At 36.8% G+C, this 22,663-nt stretch overlaps 1 protein-coding gene across 3 annotated transcripts in view; it reads left to right on the top strand.

Annotated features, from left to right (window-relative positions):
* The first annotated feature begins 2,204 nt into the window (after positions 1-2,204).
* The window catches only part of REG (proteasome regulator gamma), an 85,014-nt gene continuing 64,555 nt past the window's right edge, over positions 2,205-22,663 (top strand). For all 3 annotated transcript variants that reach the window (XM_089092975.1, XM_089092974.1, XM_089092976.1), the window contains exons 1-2: positions 2,205-2,301; positions 6,124-6,156. In XM_089092975.1, coding sequence (XP_088949101.1) covers positions 2,278-2,301; positions 6,124-6,156 — 57 coding nt within the window. In that variant the 5' untranslated portion in view covers positions 2,205-2,277. The remainder of the gene's footprint in view (positions 2,302-6,123; positions 6,157-22,663) is intronic.

Raw genomic sequence — 22,663 nt, 5'->3', positions numbered from 1 at the left:
TACCGCGACGCGATCTTAATGAAAATTCCCTAGGAAAATGCCTTTGTGCCCGTGTTCGGTTTATTTCTATAACATTGCATCCATTTTCGGGGTACTTATGGGCCTGGAAGTGCAGAGAGAAAAGGGCTTGAGATGCATAATACCCTTATTGTGAAAGACATCTAAGTGTCAGTATAATCTATATAATAACTACAGCTTTTGTAAGTAGTTTCAACGTCAAAAAAAATCATAAGCCTCTGTTTGCAAAATTTTGTTTATTAGGAGTATGGGAGAAATTTCAAATTAATTGAAAAGAAAATCCCTTTAGAAACAGTGAAACTGGTCAAAAACTTACACAACCAATTACATCATTTTTTTACGTTTGTCTCTTTTGAAACCTATTTTAGGAACGCAAGTATTATAAAACTCTTAATATGGCACTAAGAGTCCAAAATTGAAAAAAAAAGAAACAGCACTGGTGAATGTCAAATTTCAGATTTCTAGATCTAGTGCTTTTATATTTCATAGCTTGTCTTCCACTATCCATTTTCTTAGAAAATGGAGTGGAAAACCTGGAATGTTGACACATTCTTCTATCCTTTTTTTTGTTTTCAAGACCAATCAATCGGAGGGTCAGAAAATCGGACTAAAATGACAGTATTTACTTTTTTCTGAAAAAAATTCCACAAAAAGCGACAAAAATTTATCAATATGCTTTTAATGTGGTTTAGAATAATAAGGAGTATATTGTCTTGCTTCTAATTTTCCGTCCCAGTATTCCAGATAGCCAAGATAACTCATTGGTGACTAAGAACGAATAAGAATGTCCGGAAATGGCAGAAAACTTTAAAATTTTCCATTAATGGCTGTATTTTTCCCTTGAATGGGGGGGGGGGGGGGTCGAGGTGGGGAAATGAGGGTGTTACTGTGAGACGCGCTCTATTTCTCTATTAGAAATTGCAAGCCCTCCCCCACCCTTTTACAAGTGCATATTATGCAATGTTGCTATGATTCAGCTACCTCAAAACAATGTAAAATCTTACATAGGGCGATGCTTTAATAATACAATACCGCGACGCGATCTTAATGAAAATTCCTTAGGAAAATGCCTTTGTGCCCGTGTTCGGGTTATTTCTATAACATTGTATCCATTTTCGGGGTACTTATGGGCCTGGAAGTACAGAGAGAAAAGGGCTTGAGATGCATAATACACTTATTGTGAAAGACATCTAAGTGTCAGTATAATCTATATAATAACTACAGCTTTTGTAAGTAGTTTCAACGTCAAACAAAATCATAAGCATCTGTTTGCGAAATTTTGTTTATTAGGAATATGGGAGAAATTTCAAATTAATTGAAAAGAAAATCCCTTTAGAAACAGTGCAACTTGTCAAAAACTTTCAAAACCAATTACATCATTTTTTTACGTTTGTCTCTTTTGAAACCTATTTTAGGAACGCAAGTATTGTAAAACTATTAATATGGCACTAAGAGTCCAAAATTGAAGAAAAAGAAACAGCACTGGTGAATGTCAAATTACAGATTTCTAAATCTAGTACTTTTATATTTCATAGCTTGTCTTCCACTATCCATTTTCTTAGAAAATGGAGCGGAAAACCTGGAATGTTGACACATTCTTCTATACTTTTTTTTTGTTTTCAAGACCAATCAATCGGAGGGTCAGAAAATCAGACTAAAATGACAGTATTTACTTTTTTCTGAAAAAAATTTCAAAAAAAGAGACAAAAATATATCAATATGCTTTTAATGTGGTTTAGAATAATAAGGAGTAAATTGTCGTGCTTCTAATTTTCCGTCCCAGTATTCCAGAAAACAGATAGCCAGGATAACTCATTGGTGACTAAGAACGAATAAGAATGTCCGGAAATGGAAGAAAACTTTTAAATTTTCCATTAATGGCTGTATTTTTCCCTTGAATTGGGGGGTGGAGGTGGGGAAATGAGGGTGTTACTTTTCCTTTTCCCCTTTTTCTTACACGAAATTGGAAGGTAAAATCAAACATTTAGAAAAACAGCCCTTATGCTAATTTCAGAAACACAGGTTTTTAACAAAATGCTTATTGAGCTTTTTTTTAAATAGTAAAGAGGTAGGCGAATCACAGGCATAAAAAATTTATTGCAGATTTTACCTCATTTCAGTAGGAAATATCCCGCAAAAACACCAGTTTTTCGCGCAAGCGCACCACTCTGCGATGTCGGCTGAGTGAAAGCTAGCTTGTTTTCTTCAACAAAATTTACATTTTAAAAAGACTAACACGTGGTGAAGCCAATTATTAACATGACGGAAGAAACAACTTCAAAGGTTTATTCTTAAGTTTGTCTAGTTGTCATTAAAAATAATAAAAAAAATTTGGTAAGGTTCTAGACAAGCTACTTTTTGCTATCTTGGAAAATGGTTAGGTTATGAAAATGAAACTTTCAGGGATGGATCTACAGACTAAAGTATGCTCCAGGAAGGTATTTTAAAGTACCTATTTCCACTCTTTCTCCCTCTAGAGGGCACTGACCTTTGATTACCTTTAAAAATACTTGTTTATAAAAGTGAAAGTGGTAAATTTCTAGGTTGCACCATAATTTAGCTAAGATGAAACTCAAACTCCTTTCTTGACGCAGCTTGCCCAGCATACTGTTTAGTGGTATGACCACCTCCTTTGCATGTCATGTGATGCCCCAGCACGGGTTGCATTTGACTTCAACCCCACCCTACATGGATGGAAGTAACCCAGAGGATACCCACCCGCTAGGTGGAAAGACAAAGCCAATGAATTCTTCACCCAAGCCCACATCCTGGTGGGAGAAGCTGTAAGCCTGGCGAGCAATAGGCCAAACTGGAGGCACCTAGTCTCATTGTTCTCTACTCTGAACCCTTGGCAGGAGCCTTAAGTCAAGTCAAATTGAAGATGTCATTTGATGCCTTTTTTAATGCTTTTTCATAATTCAATAATTGCTTCTACAGCTAATTACATCTTGAGCCCTTAAAGGGATCCCAAAGGTATTTTATATGAATTATGAAACAGCATTAAATGATGTTTTCACTTTCATCCTAGCTAAATTATATGGCCCACTGCAAAGTTACCATGAAATTCAACCATCCCCATCCCCTAATGTGCAAATATATACCCTGAATTGTTGACAGAAAAGTTTTGAATTGCAAAATTCAGTGCTATTTTTGTTGACAGCATTTGAAAAAAACTTGAAACAGTTAAAAAATTGTTTATATTTGATTTGCCCAATAAATGAGGTTTGAATTGTTATAAATAAGTATTTTTGGAATATATTACTCTTGAACAACTTATGTATAAACTAGTGATATGTTTTTAACCATTTTTCAATAACTTAACTAGCATTGATAACTTCTTTGTGTGGTTACAAAAATGAAATGCCTTTAAGGGCTCAAAATGCAACTAGCCCCAGAAGTAATTATTGAATCATGAAAGAGCATAAGAAAAGGCATCAAATGACATTTTCACTTTCATCCTAGCTAAATTGTAGTGCCACCTAGAAATTTACCAAGAAACCTTGCAAAATAGATCTTCTAATTAAACAAAGTCAACAAAAGTATTTCAACATCACATCTTTGCTCAATCCCAATTTATGAGGTTTCAATGATCTGCAAATGTATTTTTAAATGTAGAAAAAACCTGTTAATAAGGCTTAAAATTCTACTCAGATATCAGGAATCACATTTTCAAAACTATAACCAGAGAAAAAGAAACTGAAAAAAAATAAATAAAGTATAACACTGTTTTGTCAAAATTCCAATAGACCTGTCAAGTATTCAAATTTGTAAGACATAGAAACCAGAATAGGGTTAATAAAGCAGATTGGCAATATCTTTTCAGAGTGTGCTGTTGGCCCTGAATTACTGAAGATTTCAGTTTCCTAACCTAACCACTTTCCAAGATAGCCTAGCAAAAAGTAGCTCATCTAGAATTTTACCATTTTCACCTTAGGGGGAGATTTAGGCAAAGTATAGTGGAATTGTGATCAAAATGTGTTAACTATAGTTATTCTGCATAATATGAAGTAAGAATTGTTTTCCTGACATGATTCCTTCCCAATAGCCATAATTCTAGGCTTGTGCTGTTTTTTGGCAAGGTGGACCCATGTACAGATTATAAATTTGAAACAGATTTTGGCTATTTTAGTTTGTCCTTTTAAAATGGGACTGATTTTTTTTCTTCTCTGATTATTACCTTAAATTACCTTAAATCGCACTTGCTAGCGATAGGACGAATCCTGTGTCCGCCAATTATGTCCCTTGGACTTTCTCTGCTTTTTATTCTGAAGAAATCTGGGCAGAGGACTTAGGCAAAACATTTGCATTTTCCTTTCAGAATTTACTTAAATAACAGTAAAGGGGGTAGAAAAAAAAGAAGAAGCTAAACATGCCAAGAAAAAGAAGCAATTAAATTTCATGGAGAAAAACATTGTCTATTCATTGATGCTTTAATTACTTACTTCTGATAAATTTGCAGCCATTGTTGAATTGAGTTTGCATCTCAAACTTTTCAAGATCAGAAATTTGGTGTCATTTTGGAATAAACAGTAGAAACATTGTATAGGCTGATGTAAATAGCACTTCTTGAGCTTATGGATATCCCTCTCTGTATATAAACTGGACCCATAAGTAAGCTAAATTACATAAGGTTGATGCACTGTATGATAAAAAGAAAAATATCATCAGTATAGGCTATGTAAAATATGTTTACCATGAAGCAGAAGAGATGATGAGATGCAGTTCAGAATCTGCAGCCTGAGCAATAATTTTAATGTTTTATTTAAAACTAGGTAAATACCTGAAAATTTTAAAATTAGTTTTTTTTTTGTTAGACAAAATCAACTTGCTACATGATTAAGCTTAAAGGTTTAAATGCAACCAGTTATATAATGTCAGTAGCAAGGCCCAAACAATAAAAATTTTCAATTATTACAAATGATGATTCTCTATTTTGACAAGGTATTACAACAATTCAAAAATATTAAAAATGAAAACCAAAAGTTTCAAGCTTTGAACATATCACTGATAGATATAAGACTAGCTTCAGTAATCAAATATTTTTGCAAAGACAGCAATATGACAATAAATTAAATTACGTAAATAGCAAAAAACTGGCAATAGCAAAATTATTTGTATATATTCTAACAAGGGATTACAACAATTCCAAAATTTCAAAGAAGAAAACGTTTTTGAACGCAACTAGTTATATAATTTCATTAGGAAGGTCCAAAAAACGAAAATTTGCATTCATTACAAATGATGATTTTCTATTTTGACAAGGGATTACAATAATTCAAAAACCTTAAAAAAGAAACCCAAAAGTTTGAAGCTTAGTACATATCACTGTTAGAAATTAACACTAATGTTATATATATATAATGTTATATTATATATAAACTAATGTTATATATATATATATATATATATATATATATATATATATATATATATATATATATATATATATATATATATATATATATATATATATATATATATATATATATATATATATATATATATATATATATATATATATATATATATAATCAAGGCCCAGAATAGGTTCTCAGTAGTATTTTTATTTTCTTTGCTCCTCCCTCCAGATCAGTTATTTCTTTTACACTTTGTATATGTGTTGTGCTGTACATCAGGAATGGAGCTACAGCCCAAATTAGGGTTAAGGGTAAAGTTTTGTAGTTACCTGCTCAACCTCTCTTACAGTTTCAAAGCTTAACAGATTCTGTACAAATTTCTTTTTGTCTTGGCTAAAAAAAGATAAAAAAAAATGGAAGTTTAGGTAAGAATCTGGTTTCAATCCCAGAGCTGCCTTGCCACTGCCTAATATCTAGTAGGAGCAGATAAGTTAAACCTGATTTTTTTTTTGTCAAAAGTTAAAACATTTGTTACAAAATATCACATGCCCTGCAGCTAGGAAAAGCAGGTACTAACTTTGAAGCAACTTTCCATAATCTAATTTGGGCTCTAGATCCATTCTCAAAAGAATATTTCTAAGTTACTGAGCAGCCACTGTCCTGTATTTTCACCTTAGCTGCTTATGATCTTCTGCTTTACTTTTCTCTTCTCCTTTTTAATCCCTATTATCTTTTTCTTATTTTTTAGGTCATGGCATATAAAGAATCTGTTAAAAATAAGGTAAATATTTGTTCTTTCATATAAGTTTTTCCAAGCCATAATTGAGTTCTGCTTGATAATTCTTATTCTAATGTTTAGGAAACTGAAAGACAAGGTCTGTCAGGGAAGTGCCTTTATCTTGTATTAAAAGAAAAACAAGCAGGTGAAATCTGTTTATCATATACACTTAAGAAGCTCATTTTTAAATAGCATTTTAAAAAAATCTGTTCAAATTGAAATTTATAACCACTACCCAAGCTTACTGCTCTCACAAAATCTTGCCATGTATATAATTTTTTACAAAATTTGTTGAAGCTTTGACACCCATGGTCTTGGATTAAAAAAAAATAACTTTTTAATTTTACTGTCTTTCAAATTCTGACTATTTGTATCACATAAAACAAAATTAAAAATATGCTGGATAAAGAATAAAGCAAAAAAATAGTTCATTTGAAAGAAAGTAAAAAGCAGCATCTAAATCCAAGACAAACAGAAACTGTTCCCAAGTTTTTGAAGAAGTCCCCCCCCCCAAAAAAAAAAAATATGGAGTTCCTGGAATAAGTGAGAGGCCTTCCAAGATTTGTGTTTTTCTTCAAAAACCATCATCCCCCCCAAAAAAAAATGAATTCATTCATAAGAATCTCAAAAACCAAATTTTCTGTTTGAAAATTAAAAAAAATAATAATTAGTTCTTAAACCACAAGAAAACAAGTTTATTTCAAATAAATAAATCAGTGTCAAATAGCTTACAAAAATGAACCCTCATATCATAGGCGGCACGCTAGCGCTGCCTAAGTAAAGAATGATGTGGGCACAATGTGTGTTTTTTTTTCTCCATACATGGGCACTTTGTATCAAAGGAGTTGTTGTAGAAACTTCGAAAAGGGCTCATTCGATTGGAAATTGGAGTGGCTAGTGCCCTTTTTAATAGTCGAAAGTGATTGGAGGGCAACTAGCCCCCTCCCCCCACGCCCATCATTCCCCCTAACACATCCAATCAAAATTTTGAGATAGCCATTTTGTTCAGCATAGTTTATTTCCAGATAGAAAATATCTTTTTAAGGAGGACACTCCCTCACAACCCTTGGGGCAAGGGTTTTAAGTTATGCCCTGAGGGCATAACTTATTTAGATTATTTTTTTTTTTAAGAAGGGGTCACTTCATATAGAAGGGGTCGTCATAGAGACTTGAGAAGGGGCTCATTCGATTGGAAATCGCGAGTTCTGTTTCCCTTTTTAATAGTCAAAAGTGATTGGAGGGCAACTAGCCCCCCCCTCCTCACGCCCATCATTCCCCCAAACACATCCAATCGAAAGTTTGAGATAGCCATTATGTTCAGTGTAGTTGATTTCCAGATAGAAAATGTGCTTTTGAGGAGGACACTCCCCCACAACCCTCAGGGCAAGGGTCTTAAGTTATGCCCTGGGGGCATATAAGGTTTTTATAGAAGGCGTTGTCATAGAAACTTCAAAACAGGCACATTCGATTGGAAAATCGAAGGGCTACTGCCCTTTTTAATAGTCAAAAGTGATTAGAAGGCAACTAGCCCCCCCCTCATGCCCATCATTCTCCCAAACACATCCAATCAAAATTGTGAGATAGGCATTTTGTTCAGTATAGTTGATTTCCAGATAGAAAATATGCTTTTGAGGAGGACACTCCCCCACAACCCTCAGGGCAAGGGTTTTAAGTTATGCCCTGGGGGCATATAAGGTTTTTATAGAAGGCGTTGTCGTATAAACTTCAAAAAAGGCTCATTCGATTGGAAATTCAAAGGGCTAGTTCCCTTTTTAATAGTCGAAAGGGATTGGAGGGCAACTATCCCCCCCCACGCCCATCTTTCCCCCAAACACATGCAATAAAAATTGTGAGATATCCATTTTGTTCAATGTAGTTGATTTCCAGATAGAAAATATGCTTTTGAGGAAGACACTCCCCCACAACCCTCAGGGCAAGGGTTTTAAGTTATGCCCTGGGGGCATATAAGGTTTTTTATAGAAGGCGTTGTCATAGAAACTTCAAAACAGGCTCATTCGATTGGAAAATCGAAGGGCTACTGCCCTTTTTAATAGTCGAAAGTGATTAGAGGGCAACTAGCCCCCCCTCACGCCCATGATTCCCCCAAACACATCCAATCAAAATTGTGAGATAGCCATTTTGTTCAGCATAGTTGATTTCCAGATAGAAAATATGGTTTTGAGGAGGACACTCCCCCACAACCCTCAGGGCAAGGGTTTTAAGTTATGCCCTGGGGGCATATAAGGTTTTTATTGAAGGCTATTGTAGGGGAGTGTACCGCTTGCACCACTTATTGGAGGGGGTGTTGGCTGGCACCATTTATTGGAGGGGAGTGTACCGGGTGCTGGCACCACTTATTGGAGGCTTAGTGTGCGGGGTCACCACTTTTAAAGGCAAAAATGGCGCAAAGAGTTGCTATGCCACTTACTGGAGGGGGAAGATCCCTCTTTGGCCCCAAATTAGTGGGATTTCCGCGGTTACTCCAACGGTTCCATATACAAACATGATCGGATGGTCTATGCCCACATTTAAAGCCAAAGTTTACTGATAAGGTTTTCTAACTAACTCTTTTAGATTCGACCTAAGCTGAAAAGTTAAAAGAGTACATAGTAAAAAAGCTTACTGTAATCACTCCACGATGTATAAAAGAACTAACTAAAAAATGGACTCTTCCTCCCAGCCCGCTGGCCGTGTGCTGCGCCGGGGGTTACTAGGGTGGTAATGAATCTTTCCAGCAAATCCTTGGACTTACTAATCTACTGGCCGACCTCCCTAACTGCGCAATTCCCTCGTGGTCTATTAAGCACGTACGCAGTTAAGAGGACCCGAAATGGCGTCAAAAAATAATAGGAAAATTAATATTTATTACTTAAGGAAGGAAAATAATTAAGGGGCCAAAAGAAATGAATCTGGGAGGGACATTTATCTTAAAAAACTGGGACCAAGGGTTCCAACACCTCCCTCCTAAGATAAATGACCCGTATCTCCTGTGGATTGGCTGGAAACAAAGACATAAAATCAAATCAAAATAAACACTAAATTTTTCTTCCTCTTGCTCCGGTCTTCCTGTTTACTTCCTTCTTATAGCTCCTGCCGTGCGAGGGTTTCTGCCTTGCCGAGTAGTGTGGGGTACTATGAAGTTTTCCTCGTTTTTCAGTAGCCTCTCTTCCTCCGTTGGAAATAATTGCAGGATGTCGTCCTCGGGACTCATAGAAATTCATTGTGCACAGCACAATCAAAAACAAAAATTTTCTTGCTCTCACGAATTTACATTTGAGAGGAGCAGAGAATAAATTTCTGGCATAGGTGATGAAGCCAGCCATCGTCAAAAATTGGCTGCACTAGCTTCTTAATTTACATACGTGGACACAAACTCACACATCAATAAAAAAGTAAATTGCCCCTTGGCATAATTTCAAATAGTCTAAGGCCAAAAATACACAGGCCAGTGAGAACGATAAGGGTTTAGAGAAAGGAACTAAAACTTTGAGAGAACCATGGATTGCCTTTCTATGGGTCCCATCCTCCGGGATAATTAACTGAAGAATATGTGTTGATGCTAATTGAAAATGAAAATTGGATACATCTCTCACTGAATACAATTTGCCGAAATACTTGTCGACTCCCATGAAGAATAACAGCTATGAATAGGGTTGCTGGACAACGGTTTGGGTGAAGTATGAAGTGACTGGGAGAGAGTATCCCCCATGGACTCCAGATCAGAAAGGCAAGATCTCGGTAAAGGGATCACAACTTGTCCCCCAGTTGTGCATTTAGGAAAAGGACTATCTTTTGCAACTTTGGGATCTTCCCCAAGGGATTCCTCCCCCTCATAAAGGAACAAACCCTCTTTTGAGTTGATCATACAAATATTAGCTTCCTTTCCCATGTTTATCCATCCAACTCGACACTCAATATTTCCCAACTTTCCCCCAACCCCTTGTAGGTCATTCATCTCTCTTTTGTAACCATCTTCTTTTATTCTCCATGGGTCTTTGACCTCTTTTTCCCCCTTATTATCTGTGTTTTCAAGGCACAGCCCATCCAACATTTCTTTGTTTTTCGCCACTGCAGGCTGAATCTCCAAATTCTGTCTCTTTTTTACACTCCTCTTTTCATCTCTACTTTTCTCAATTTTGTCATTCGCGCAAAATAATAAATCATCGTTAAATCTGGTTTGGACTCCCGTGTCCACCAACTTTGACTGCATCACTTCGTTGTAGCTCCGTTTAATATCTCTTTTCTCTCTTTTAGGTTTCTTTTGTTTTGTAGTAGCATTAAATAAATCGTCATGAAATCTGAATTGGACTTCAATGTCCATCCTTGACTGCATTTCTTCATTGTATCTCCGTTTAATATATTTTTTCTCTCTTTTAGTGTTCTTTATTCTTACCGCAGAAAAAATTATTTCGTCATCAAATGGGAACTGTGCTCCGACATTTGGTTTTTCATATTCTACAAAAATTTATCGAATTTTCCGAGGAAAAGCGCGTACAATAAATTTTTTCTCCTTTTTCTCTGGTACAATCGGTGTTTCATTTTGGCCTGTACTTGTTCCCGTCTCATATTCATTAAAAGTGTTCTCAAGTTTTCTATTATTGGCAAATTTTCCAGAAAAATCAATTTCGCGCGTCTTATTTTCAATATTATGTGGTCTTATTACTTCCGCATCCCATTTTTGTGGATTATCAGCATTTTGAACACGCGTATCATGCATTTCGTTTTTCCGATAGGGTGGCACAGCCTTCCCATTTGTTTTATGGGCCGGTTCACCTTCTCGCCTTGTCAATGAAGTAGCATATTCTTCCGTCGTTTTGTAATTTTGTAATTTTTCCTCTGTTAAAGAAGTCGCTTCTAACGATAGGAGATTTCCGATATCTCCAACGTCTCCTCCTACTAAAGCATCCACTGTTAGTGTAGGTACTTAGTCTATTTTTATCGTCGTTCTCTGGACTGTACCGTCCTTCTTTTCAATTTCTATTCTTACCCAAGAAGACGGGCATGGGTGTTTGTCTCCATAATAGCTTAATGTTGTAATCTTATTTTTATGGTCTATCTCCGTTCTATTAATTAGGCCAGTTCACACATAGGTTTGGTCACTGCAGGAATCAATTGCCATTTCGACTAATTCCCCGTTCAACTTTCCGTATATTTTTTGCGACTCTGCAATTGCGTAATTTTTTTCCTTATTATGGGTCATGGCCCAGGCTGTCGTTTTATTTGGTTTTTGGTCATGTTTAATGGGGCATTTTATTTCATAATTCCCCGTAGTAACACAGTTATAGCAAGTTAGTACTCCTTTCGCGTTGTTATAGTGCCTATTTTTGTTATAATATCTATATTGAAATATGTCTGTCTCCTCAAATTCCTCTCTTATTTCGGTCCACCTATTTGCCATTTCCGCCATTTCTTCGCTTGTTTTTGGGTTCTTTTCTTTCAAATATATTTTCAGTTTTCTGTGGGTGTTTTCAAAAAATTTTTCCGTTACTGTTTTATTTACTACTTCCGTCAATGTGTCTTTTATCTCTTCTGGGTCCTCATAAATTCTAGAATTTTCTAACTCTAGCCATTTTAAACGCATATCTTTCGATTTGTACCCGAATTCTTCATATGTTTCGTTGTCTCGTTTTCTTTCGCTTCTAAATCTCCTTTGAAAGTGCTCGGGGAGAGTTGAAATTTTTCAAAAATGGCTTGTTTTAGTCTTTCAAAATCCCTTGAGTACTCCATTGGTAATGCTTTATATGCAAGTTGTGATTTGTAGTTAAGGAGGGGTTGTATTCTTGTCACCCAATTTTCTCTCGGTAATCCGCTTAATTCCGCCGTTTTTTCAAAATTGTGTATGTATAGATGTACATCTTCATATTCTTTCATTGGTTGAAGGTTTACTGCCTGCATTATCTCTATTTTAGACGATTTCTGAGGCTCTTGATAATTTCTCCCTGCAATCATTTCCATTATGTATTTTCTTTCCTCTCTGTCTGCCTCCTCCTTTTTTCCCTGGCTATCCTATCAGCCTCTTCCTTTCTTTCTCTGGCTATCCTATCAGCCTCTTCCTCTTTTTCTATGGCTATCCTATCAGCCTCTTCCTTATTTTCTCTGGCTATCCTATCAGCCTCTTCCTTTTTTTCTCTGGCTATCTCTCTGTGTCTCATGAAATTTAATATTTGTTGCGTTGTATCTACTTGAGTACTCCTTCGCAAGCTCCTACTGGCAATTGAGCTTCTACTACTCCTGCTACTTGGCCTACTCTGAATCTCACTGTCTTTATATTCTCTTAATTCGTTTTCTGACTGTTCGTTCTTTATCCGTATTTTTTTTACTCGTAACTCCCCTTCATCTGGCACAGCCTCTGAGGGGTTAGTTCGTTTTGTTTTTTCACCTATCCTTCCTAAGTTTTTTTCGTACCCCCTCATTTTACCGCGTATACTTCTTTCCGTTTATATTATCTCTTATTCAATCAGTGAATCTTGGTAAACTCAAAACTGTCACGCAAAAATTATGGTACGGAATTACTATTGTGAATTATCAGCTCCGTGTACTGAGATTCAACATTTTTTCAAATAACCGGAATGTCTAGACTTCATTAGGGAATAACGACTTCTTTCACAATAAGAAGTTTTCTGCCAGTGAATTATATCTCCGAAAAACGAATTAACAGGGGTTGGGCGAGAAAATACACTGAAAAACTGTGCGAATATTCCACCAGTGAATTAGCAAGACAAAACTCAGCTAGGAGAACTACCATGCAAAACAAATCACATATCCTCTCTAGATACTCGTATTCCAAATATAATCTCCTCGTGGGCAGATTAATCAATAGGACAGGTGCCTCCCACCTTCGTTGTCCAATTTGCTCAACAAACTGACAAATTCTCTTAATTTGCCGTCTTCAATGCTCTTATAACCTTCGTCACTGAAGATTATATCTAAGCCCGTCACTTCACTCAAATAATAACCCAACTTCCAACGTTTTCTTATCTATCCTTAAACCCTGTAATACTTTTAAATACGGAGATTCCCCTACTGTAAACTCAACTCATTAATTTCACGTTAGTCTTTTTTATTTTGGTCTAACAAGGCCCACGGCCCATTATTGACTTTCATAATTCTATTAATTAAATGCGTAATTTTGTCTTTATATGTCACCACAATAGGCTACTTTCTAGGCCAAATTAATCGTCTCTTCGAAAGCGCGGAATTCTTTTATTATCAGATTTACTGATAGGACCTTAAATTGCTGCCACCACTTATTGTAGGGGAGTGTACTGCTTGCACCACTTATTGGGGGGGTGTGTTTGGGCTGGCACCATTTATTGGAGGGGAGTGTACCGGGTGCTGGCACCACTTATTGGATGCTTAACGTGCGGGGGTAACCACTTTTAAAGGCAAAAATGGCGCAAAGAGTTGCTATGCCACTTACTGGAGGGGGAAGATCCCTCTTTGGCCCCAAATTAGTGGGATTTCCGCGGTTACTCCAACGGTTCCGTATACAAACGTGATCGGATGGTCTATGGCCACATTTAAAGCCAAAGTTTACCGATAAGGTTTTCTAACTAACTCTTTTAGATTCGACCTAAGCTGAAAAGTTAAAAGAGTATATAGTAAAAAAGCTTACTGTAATCACTCCACGTTGTATAAAAGAACTAACTAAAAAATGGACTCTTCCTACCGGCCCGCTAGCCGCGTGCTGCGGTGGGGGTTTCGAGGATGGTAATGAATCTTTCCGGCCAATCCTTGGACTTGCTAATCTACTCGCCGACCTCACTAACTGCACAATTCTTTCCCTCGTGGTCTATTAAGCACGTACGGAGTTAAGAGGACCGAAAATGGCGTAAAAAAAATAATTGGAAAATTAATATTTATTACTTAAGGAAGGAAAATAATTAAGGGGCCAAAAGAAATGAATCGGGGAGGGACATTTATCTGAAAAAAACTGGGACCAAGGGTTCCAACAAAGGCGTTGTTGTAGAAACTTCAAAACGGGCTCATTCAATTGGAAATTCAAAGGGCTAGTAGCCTTTTAATAGTCGAAAGTGATTGGAGGGCAACTAGCCCCCCACGCCCATCATTCCCCCAAACACATCCAATCAAAATTTTGAAATATTCATTTTGTTCAGCATAGTTGATTTGTTCTGCATAGTTTAAGTTATGCCCTGGGGGCATATAAGGCTTTTATAGAAGGCGTTGTCGTAGAAACTTCAAAACAGGCTCATTCGATTGGAAATTCAAAGGGCTAGTGCCCTTTTTAATAGTCGAAAGGGATTGGAGGGCAACTAGCCCCCCCACGCCCAGCTTTCCCCCAAACACATGCAATCAAAATTGTGAGATAGCCATTTTGTTCAACGTAGTTGATTTCCAGATAGAAAATAGGTTTTTGAGGAAGACACTCGCCCACAACCCTCAGGGCAAGGGTTTTAAGTTATGCCCTGGCGGCATATAAGGTTTTTATAGAAGGCGTTGTCGTAGAAACTTCAAAACAGGCTCATTCGATTGGAAATTCAAAGGGCTAGTGCCCTTTTTAATAGTCGAAAGGGATTGGAGGGCAACTATCCCCTCCCCCACGCCCATCTTTCCCCCAAACACATGCAATCAAAATTGTGAGATAGCCATTTTGTTCAATGTAGTTGATTTCCAGATAGAAAATAGGTTTTTGAGGAGGACACTCCCCCACAACCCTCAGGGCATGGGTTTTAAGTTATGCCCTGGAGGGATATAAGGTTTTTACAGAAGGCGTTGTCATAGAAACTTCAAAACAGGCTCATTCGATTGGAAAATCGAAGGGCTACTGCCCTTTTTAATAGTCGAAAGTGATTAGAGGGCAACTATCCCCCGCCCCTCACGCCCATTTTCTCCCAAACACATCCAATCAAAATTGTGAGATAGCCATTTTGTTCAGCATCGTTGATTTCCAGATAGAAAATATGCTTTTGAGGATGACACTCCCCCACAACCCTCAGGGCAAGGGTTTTAAGTTATGCCCTGGGGGCATATAAGGTTTTTATTGAAGGTGTTGTTGTAGAAACTTCAAAACGGGCTTATTTAATTGGAAATTCTAAGGGCTAGTGCCCTTTTAATAGTTGAAAGTGATTGGAGGGCAACTAGCCCCCCTACGCCCATCATTCCCCCAAACACATGCAATCAAAATTTTGAGATATCCATTTTGTTCAACATAGTTGATTTGTTCAGCATAGTTTAAGTTATGCCCTGGGGGCATATAAGGTTTTTATAGAAGGCGTTGTTGTAGAAACTTCAAAAAAGGCTTATTCGATTGGGAATTCAAAGGGCTAGTTCCCTTTTTAATAGTCGAAAGGGATTGGAGGGCAACTATCCCCCCCCACGCCCATCTTTCCCCCAAAGAAAGCCAATCAAAATTGTGAGATAGCCATTTTTTTCAACGTAGTTGACTTCCTGGTAGAAAATAGGTTTTCCAGGAGGACACTCCCCCACAACCCTCAGGGCAAGGGTTTTAAGTTATGCCCTGGGGGCATATAAGGTTTTTATAGAAGGCGTCGTCGTAAAAACTTCAAAACAGGCTCATTCGATTGGAAATTCAAAGGGCTAGTGCCCTTTTAAAAGTCGAAAGTGAATGGAGGGCAACTAGCCCCTCCCCCACGCCCATGATTCCCCCAAACACATCCAATCAAAATTTTGAGAAATACCATTTTGTTCAGCATAGTTGATTTCCAGATAGAAAATATGTTTTTGTGGTGGACACTCCCCCAAAACCCTCAGGGCAAAGGTTTTAAGTTATGCCCTGGGGGCATATAAGGCTTTTATAGAAGGCATTGTCGTAGAAACTTCAAAGCAGGCTCATTCGATTGGGAATTCAAAGGGCTAGTGCCCTTTTTGATCGTTGAAAGTGATTGGAGGGCGACTAGCGCCCCACACCCGTCATTCCCGCAAACACATCCAATCAGAATTTTTAGATAGCCATTTCGTTCAGCGTAGGCTAGTTGATTTCCAGATAGAAAATGTTTTTTAGGAGGACACTCCCCCACAACCTTCAAGGCAAGGGTTTTAAGTTATGCCCTGGGGGCATATAAGGTTTTTATAAGAAGGTGTTGTCATAGAAACTTCAAAACAGGCTCATTCAATTGGAAATTTAAAGGGCTAGTTCCCTTCTTAATAGTCGAAAGTGATTGGAGGGGAACTAGCCCCTCCCCCATGCCCATCATTCTCCCAAACACATCCAATTAAAATTTTGAGATAGCCATTTTGTTCAGCGTAGTAGATTTCCATCATAGAAAATACGTTTTTGAGGAGGACACTCCCCAACAACCTTCTGGGTAAGGTTTTTAAGTTATGTCCTGGGGTATATAAGGTTTTTATAGAAGGCGTTGTCATAGAAGCTTCAAAAGAGGCTCATTTGATTGGAAATTCAAAAGGCTAGTGCCCTTTTTAATAGTTGAAAGTGATTGGAGGGCAAGTAGCCCCCCCCCCCCCACGTCCATCATTCACCCAAAATCATCCAATCAAAATTTTGAGATAGCCACTTTGTTTAGCGTAGGCTAGTTGATTTCCAGATTGAAAATATGTTTTTGAGAAGGACACTCCCCCACAACCCTCAGGGCAAGGGTTTAAGTTATGCCCTGGGGGCATATAAGGTTTTTATAGAGGGCACTGTAGTAGAAACTTAAAAAAAGGCTAACTCGATTGGAAATTCAAAGGGCTAGTGCCCTTTTTAATAGTCGAAAGTGATTGGAGGGCAACTAGCCCCCCCCCACGCCCATCAGTCCCCCAAACACATCCAATCAAAATTTTGAGATAGCCATTTTGTTCAGCGTAGTTGATTTCCATATAGAAAATATGTTTCTGAGGAGGATAATCCGCCACAGCCCTCAGGGAAAGGGTTTCAAGTTATGCCCTGGGGGCAAATAAGGTTTTTATAGAAGACGTTGTTGTAGAAACTTCAGAAAAGGGCTCATTCGATTTCAAATTCAAAGAGCTAGTGCCCTTTTTAACAGTTGAAAGTGATTAGTAATATTTTTGTTGTTGTTGTTGTTTAGACCAGGGCACCTCGTATCGAAGGAGTTGTCGTGGAAACTTCGAAAGGGGCTCATTCTATTGAAAATAGAAAGGGCTAATGCCCTTTTTAATAGTCAAAAGTGATTAGAGGGCAACTAATCCCCTTTCCACGCCCACCAACCCAATTTCCCAATATTTTTGAAAAATAAATGTTGTCTTAATATTAAATCGAAATTCACTGTGTTAAAGCTAATTACCAATAAGGCATCTCAGCAGTATCTCAAGAACGACTGAGGGTATTATGTTCAGACTTTCGAGGCTACTTCTGCTCTTAAAATTTAACCAAATCAAAATAGTATAAGTGTATCAAATCTATCAAAGAATGTAAACAGATTTTTTTGCAAATGGTATCAAGTTTTCTATTTCAGATCAACTAGAGGAGGTATGAAACTAAGTTAAACAGCGCTAGTGATGTCCAGATTTTTATAAATGTGTATGTTATTAAAAACTGCTTAAATTTTTTCTCCAGCATAAAAATAGCAAGCCAAATTATAAAGTCTAAATAAAATAAAAGATTTAAAGTGTTATTTTTTTTCCCCCTGAAAAGACTATGTCAATATAAAACGAACAGAAAAACTTTTTCCTCAAAATAAGTTTTTCAAAGAAAAGTAAAGAACTCCATTAAACAAAAATTGAGCAAAAATAAAATCAAGTAATCTACCAAGCCCGAAAATACCACAAATCAGCATCAATAAATAAATGAAACCGAAAACGAACAGAAATTGAAATAAATAACCGAGTCAAACTCAAAACGAGCAGAAATTAACATAAGTTGGGCGCCAATCCCCTATGCCTTCCCAGGGCCAGAACAAAATTTGCACTTTACTAAAAACAATATAAATGTTTTTACTTTTATAACTTTAATATATCAAATAATTTTAACATTTTGATTACTAAATATCAGTATATGTATATTAAACTGACAATGTACATTCATTTGTATTTTTTCAGTGAAGTGTAAATTTTCTTGTGGCCTTGGGAAGGCATAGGGGTTTTGCGCCCAACTTATGTTAATTTCTGCTGGTTTTGAGTTTGGGTCGGTTATTTATTTTAATTTCTGTTCGTTTTGGGTTTCATTTATTTATCGATGCTGATTTGCGGTAGTTTCGCGGTTGGTAGATTATTTGATTTTATGTTTGCTCATTTTTTGTTTAATGGAGTTCTTTACTTTTCTTTGAAAAAATTATTTTGTGGAAAAAGTTTTTTAAATTAATTTAAAAGAAAGACAGATTTGCTTCACACATGAACACAGTATTTAAAGTGGTTACAGGGGCAAACTTTAAATTAGTTATGCTGTCTTAAGCAGAAACTTTCATCAACAAAACCCTGTCATGTTAGACCCAGAGAGAGCAGGAATTTTAGAAATATTCTCTGATACTCTACAGTAACAAAAGAATATCCAACAGTTTTAGAGGGGAGTCAGAGGAAAGAGGGCTTTTGGAAGGGAGAGGAGTCAGCTATTGTCCTCTGTTTCCAAAGATGACATTATTAGTGGAAAATAAAGAGAAAAATTGTTTAAACTGATAGTATGCACCTTGGCTTTTTTTCAGTCATAGTAGATCCAGCAGAAAAGCAAGACTTTGAAGACCTTGTACAACATAAAAGAACTTTATTTGAACTTTTGACACACCTCCTAGCCCAATACAGCACTCCCTCAATGCAGAAATGAGTAAAGAGTTTGGCTCTGGAAGAGATAGTCAAAGAAGTAATAGAATAGGAATCTTCAATTTATTTGTGATCCAAAATTTTGAAACTTGCAGAAATTTAATTTCGAAGATTTGTTTTTCACAGAGAAGCAAACATTGATTTTAAAAAAGAACAGAAATAAAATTGAATGTGAGGGAACATTTGTGACTTTTCCTAACAGTGTCTCCAATTTTGAAAAATTGAACTTACGCTTTACTGTGTGCTTATTAAAATTCATCACATATAGCATACCATAATGGCAGCAAATTATGATGTTTTGTTATCCCTTTGCTTTTGTAAAACAGGACCTAAAATCTGGCTGGTTCTTAAACCACATGTTTGAAACTGAGATTTGTCTTTTTAAAGTGCAAACTAAATTTAAGAGTATAGCCGAACAAAGAATTGACATGGCCAGCAGGCACTCACAATTCACTGTTTTGGGCTCTCTTCTTTCATGCAAAAAATAATCACTTTAAGTTTATATTTACAGTAGATAATTGTTTTGCAATAAAATTGCCTAAGTAAAGAGTGATATGGTTACCATGTACTATTTTTTTTCTCCTGGCCACTTTGTGTGGAAGGAGAGGTCATAGAAACTTTGGAGGGGCTCATTCAATTGGAAACTATTATAAGTTCTTGTGTTTTTTTAAGAGTTATAAATGACTGGAGGTTGGCCAGTCTCCTGCCTACATACTCTTTAGCTGCCTGCCCTCCCTTAACCCCAAACCCCTAAAAATCTGAGCTAGCCATTATGTTCATATTAGTCACGAGGTCCAATGAATATATTTCTGTGGAAGAAATGACCCAACACCCCTGGCGCATGGGCTGTAAATTAGGCAAGTAGCCCTATGTTTAATTATAAATCTTATGCCTGTAGTAAAGAGCCATACACCTTCAATGTAGTTTTTCTCAGAGCCACATCGTTTGTAAGGGATGATCATACAAATTTTGGAGGGGCTCATTTGATAGGAAATTGAAATTTCTAGTGCCCTTTTCAATAGTAAAAAGTGGTTGAAGGGTAACAAGCCCCTCTCCCTTACTTTAATTTGCTATACAAAAACCCTCTCCCAGTAAATTCCAAAGACATTTCAACCTATTTTTGAGTTATCTATTTTGTTCAGTTGAAAGGCTCAATGAATATACCTCTAGGGATGACATGGCCCTCACAGACCCTAAGGCAAGGGCAGTAAATAATGCAAATTGAAAACCGTTCAAATATATGCCTCAAATTTTGACTTAGGGATTGGTGTATAGGTGAATGAATAGACTCTGTGTATATTCAGGTAGTCGAAATTGAATATCTAAAATATTTTCATAACGGCTTAGGGGTTCGGATCTGAAATTTAAAAGGTACTTTTGGGAAATGGAGGGGGGCTAGTCCTAAAATCTTAGTGTTGGGGCGAGGGGAAGAGGGTAAAGATTTATGGCTCTGACCCATCAAAACATTTTAGCACTGTAAGCTCCTATGGAACTCAAATTTTATGCATGGTTAAGTTGTGAGAAACAGCACAAACCACTACATGCTGCCAGGTTGTCCAAATGGCATATGTACAGTATCTCAGGAATGGCTTATAAAAGTAAAACTGTGTGTCGGATCTCGAGGCCAGGCCCTGGCACTTAGCACGCGGCAGGCTTGTATATATTGATTCTCGTTGTAAGTTGCAACCTCAAAAAGAATCTCCTTTATTTTATACCCTTTCCTGGGGGATCGTCTGCCCTTTCCTTTATACCCTTTCCTGGGGGGTCAATATTTCCCCCGACTATGTACTTTTATCAATGGATGTAACAAAATGACAACTACAAAAAGTTAACATAGATTATACTTCCTGTGTTGGCAATATTTTTCCCCGAAGTTGTGCTATTTTTATCAATACATAAGAGATACCTAGAGAATACTACCACTACTGCTCAAGGGTACAAAGCGGCTATCAGATCAGTCAACTACGTTGTTGAGGGTGGATATACATTGTTTTCGCCATCTGTTATTTTGAATTTCAAGTTGGTATTTAAACATTTTAGATTGGATTTCAAAAGTTGTGAAGGCTAACCTTTATTACTGAGGTTTTCAAAATTGCTTAGACCTAGATTAATGAAAACTTCAGCACTGAGATTAGATTCTAAAGTGTACTCGAAGAAGATGTATCCGAAGTCCCCCCTCTTAATGCTAAAATAGAAAAAAAATCCGTAATTCTAGTTGAAGGACTAATGATTCATCCAAAGTGATTTGAGTTAGATGAATGTAAACTTCAGGAACAAATTTAGAGCCTAAATTATACTCTTGGAGGATGTTTTTTGGATTCCCCCAAAACTCTATTGAAGATTGAAAATTTTCGGGGATTTGTTTGCAGATAAAGTTTCTTTGCTAGGGGCTGTTTGAATTTTAACGATCTTACTGGCATCATGTTTGAAGGGTTATAAATTGTCTTTTATGGAAGTTGCAGATACAAATTTAGTTATTTATGAAATATTGTCCTATATGATATTTATAGAGAATTTAGAAAAGTGAATAAACGCCGAAAGGATTGTAGATGTATAGTTAATATTATTTACAGAAATTTGTGTGGTCATTATTGTAATTATTCTGCCACAATACTGCAAAAAATATTTTACTTTTCACAGAACAGTATCCAGGGGGGGAGGGCGTGTTACCCGGTTTGACCACCACCCCCAAAAAATTGTTTGACAAGTAGAAAAGTAAAATAAAGAGGCAAAAATGACAACAGCGGTTCCATTTTTATTGCTATATGGCACTTACAGATGGTAGAATTTATAAAAAGCACGTAGATATGAGCAATAGTTTTAAATGAGCCATTAAACATTTCTCTAAAATGCTTTGGTAGTCTGCTAGCTCTGCTAAAGTTGCAGTAGCCTGCTAGTGAGCAGGTAATTTATAAAAAGCACGTAGATATGAGCAATAGTTTTAAAATGAGCCATTAAACATTTCTCTAAGATGTTGTGGTAGTCCGCTTGCTCTGCTAAAGTTGCAGTAGCGGAGTAAAGTTGCTGGAGGGGGAGTATACTGAATGAGTGATTGTAAGCCTTCAGTGAAGGGTTTTGCACCATAATTATTACAATAGTACCCGTTTTATACTTCTAAGCCTTTCCGCTTCAGAAGTGGCATCAACAGTGCCGTTTTTAGTGCCATATGGCACTTACAGATTGTAGAATTGATAAAAAAAATCGTAAATATGAGTAATAGCTTTTAAATGAGCCACTAAATATATCTCTACGATGTTCTGATAGCCTACTAGCCCCAGTTTTTCCAATTAAGATATGGGACCAAAAGTGCCATGGGGCGCTTGCAGCTGATGGAATTTAAAGGAAACCCGTAGATATGAGCAATACCTTATATATGAGCTATTAAACATCTCTCTATGATGTTCTGGTAGCCTGCTAGCCCATCCACTTGAGAAATGCCCATCCATTTTCAGTGCCACTCGGCATTTTTGGTGAAATTCATAAAAATGACGTAGATATGAGAAATACTTTTTAAATAAGTCATTCAACAAGACTGTATGATGTTCTGGTAACTCTCTAGCCCTGGTAAAAAAAAAGGAGAAATCAGTTCTACCCATGTAAAAACTATTTTTTCCTTTTTTTTTCAAGGTGGAAGACTGTAGTTCTCCTATTCAAGGTTCTCGACTATTCTGATTCCAATGGTGCACTTTTCGTTTCGACCTGACACCATTTTTTTTAGAGGTTTTAGTTTTTTTTTTAAATCACCATAAATTTGTTTTCGCAATAAACTTTTACTTTTAAGACCAACCGAAATAATTCACTTTTGGTTGGTATGGGCTAG

This window comes from Artemia sp. Qi Xiang Cuo, chromosome 8 (assembly GCF_049724085.1).
Source record: "Artemia sp. Qi Xiang Cuo chromosome 8, ASM4972408v1, whole genome shotgun sequence".
NCBI classification, from domain to species: Eukaryota; Metazoa; Arthropoda; class Branchiopoda; order Anostraca; family Artemiidae; genus Artemia; species Artemia sp. Qi Xiang Cuo.
Note: the sequence above shows the minus strand (reverse complement) of the source record. Positions and strands in the feature narration are given on the sequence as shown.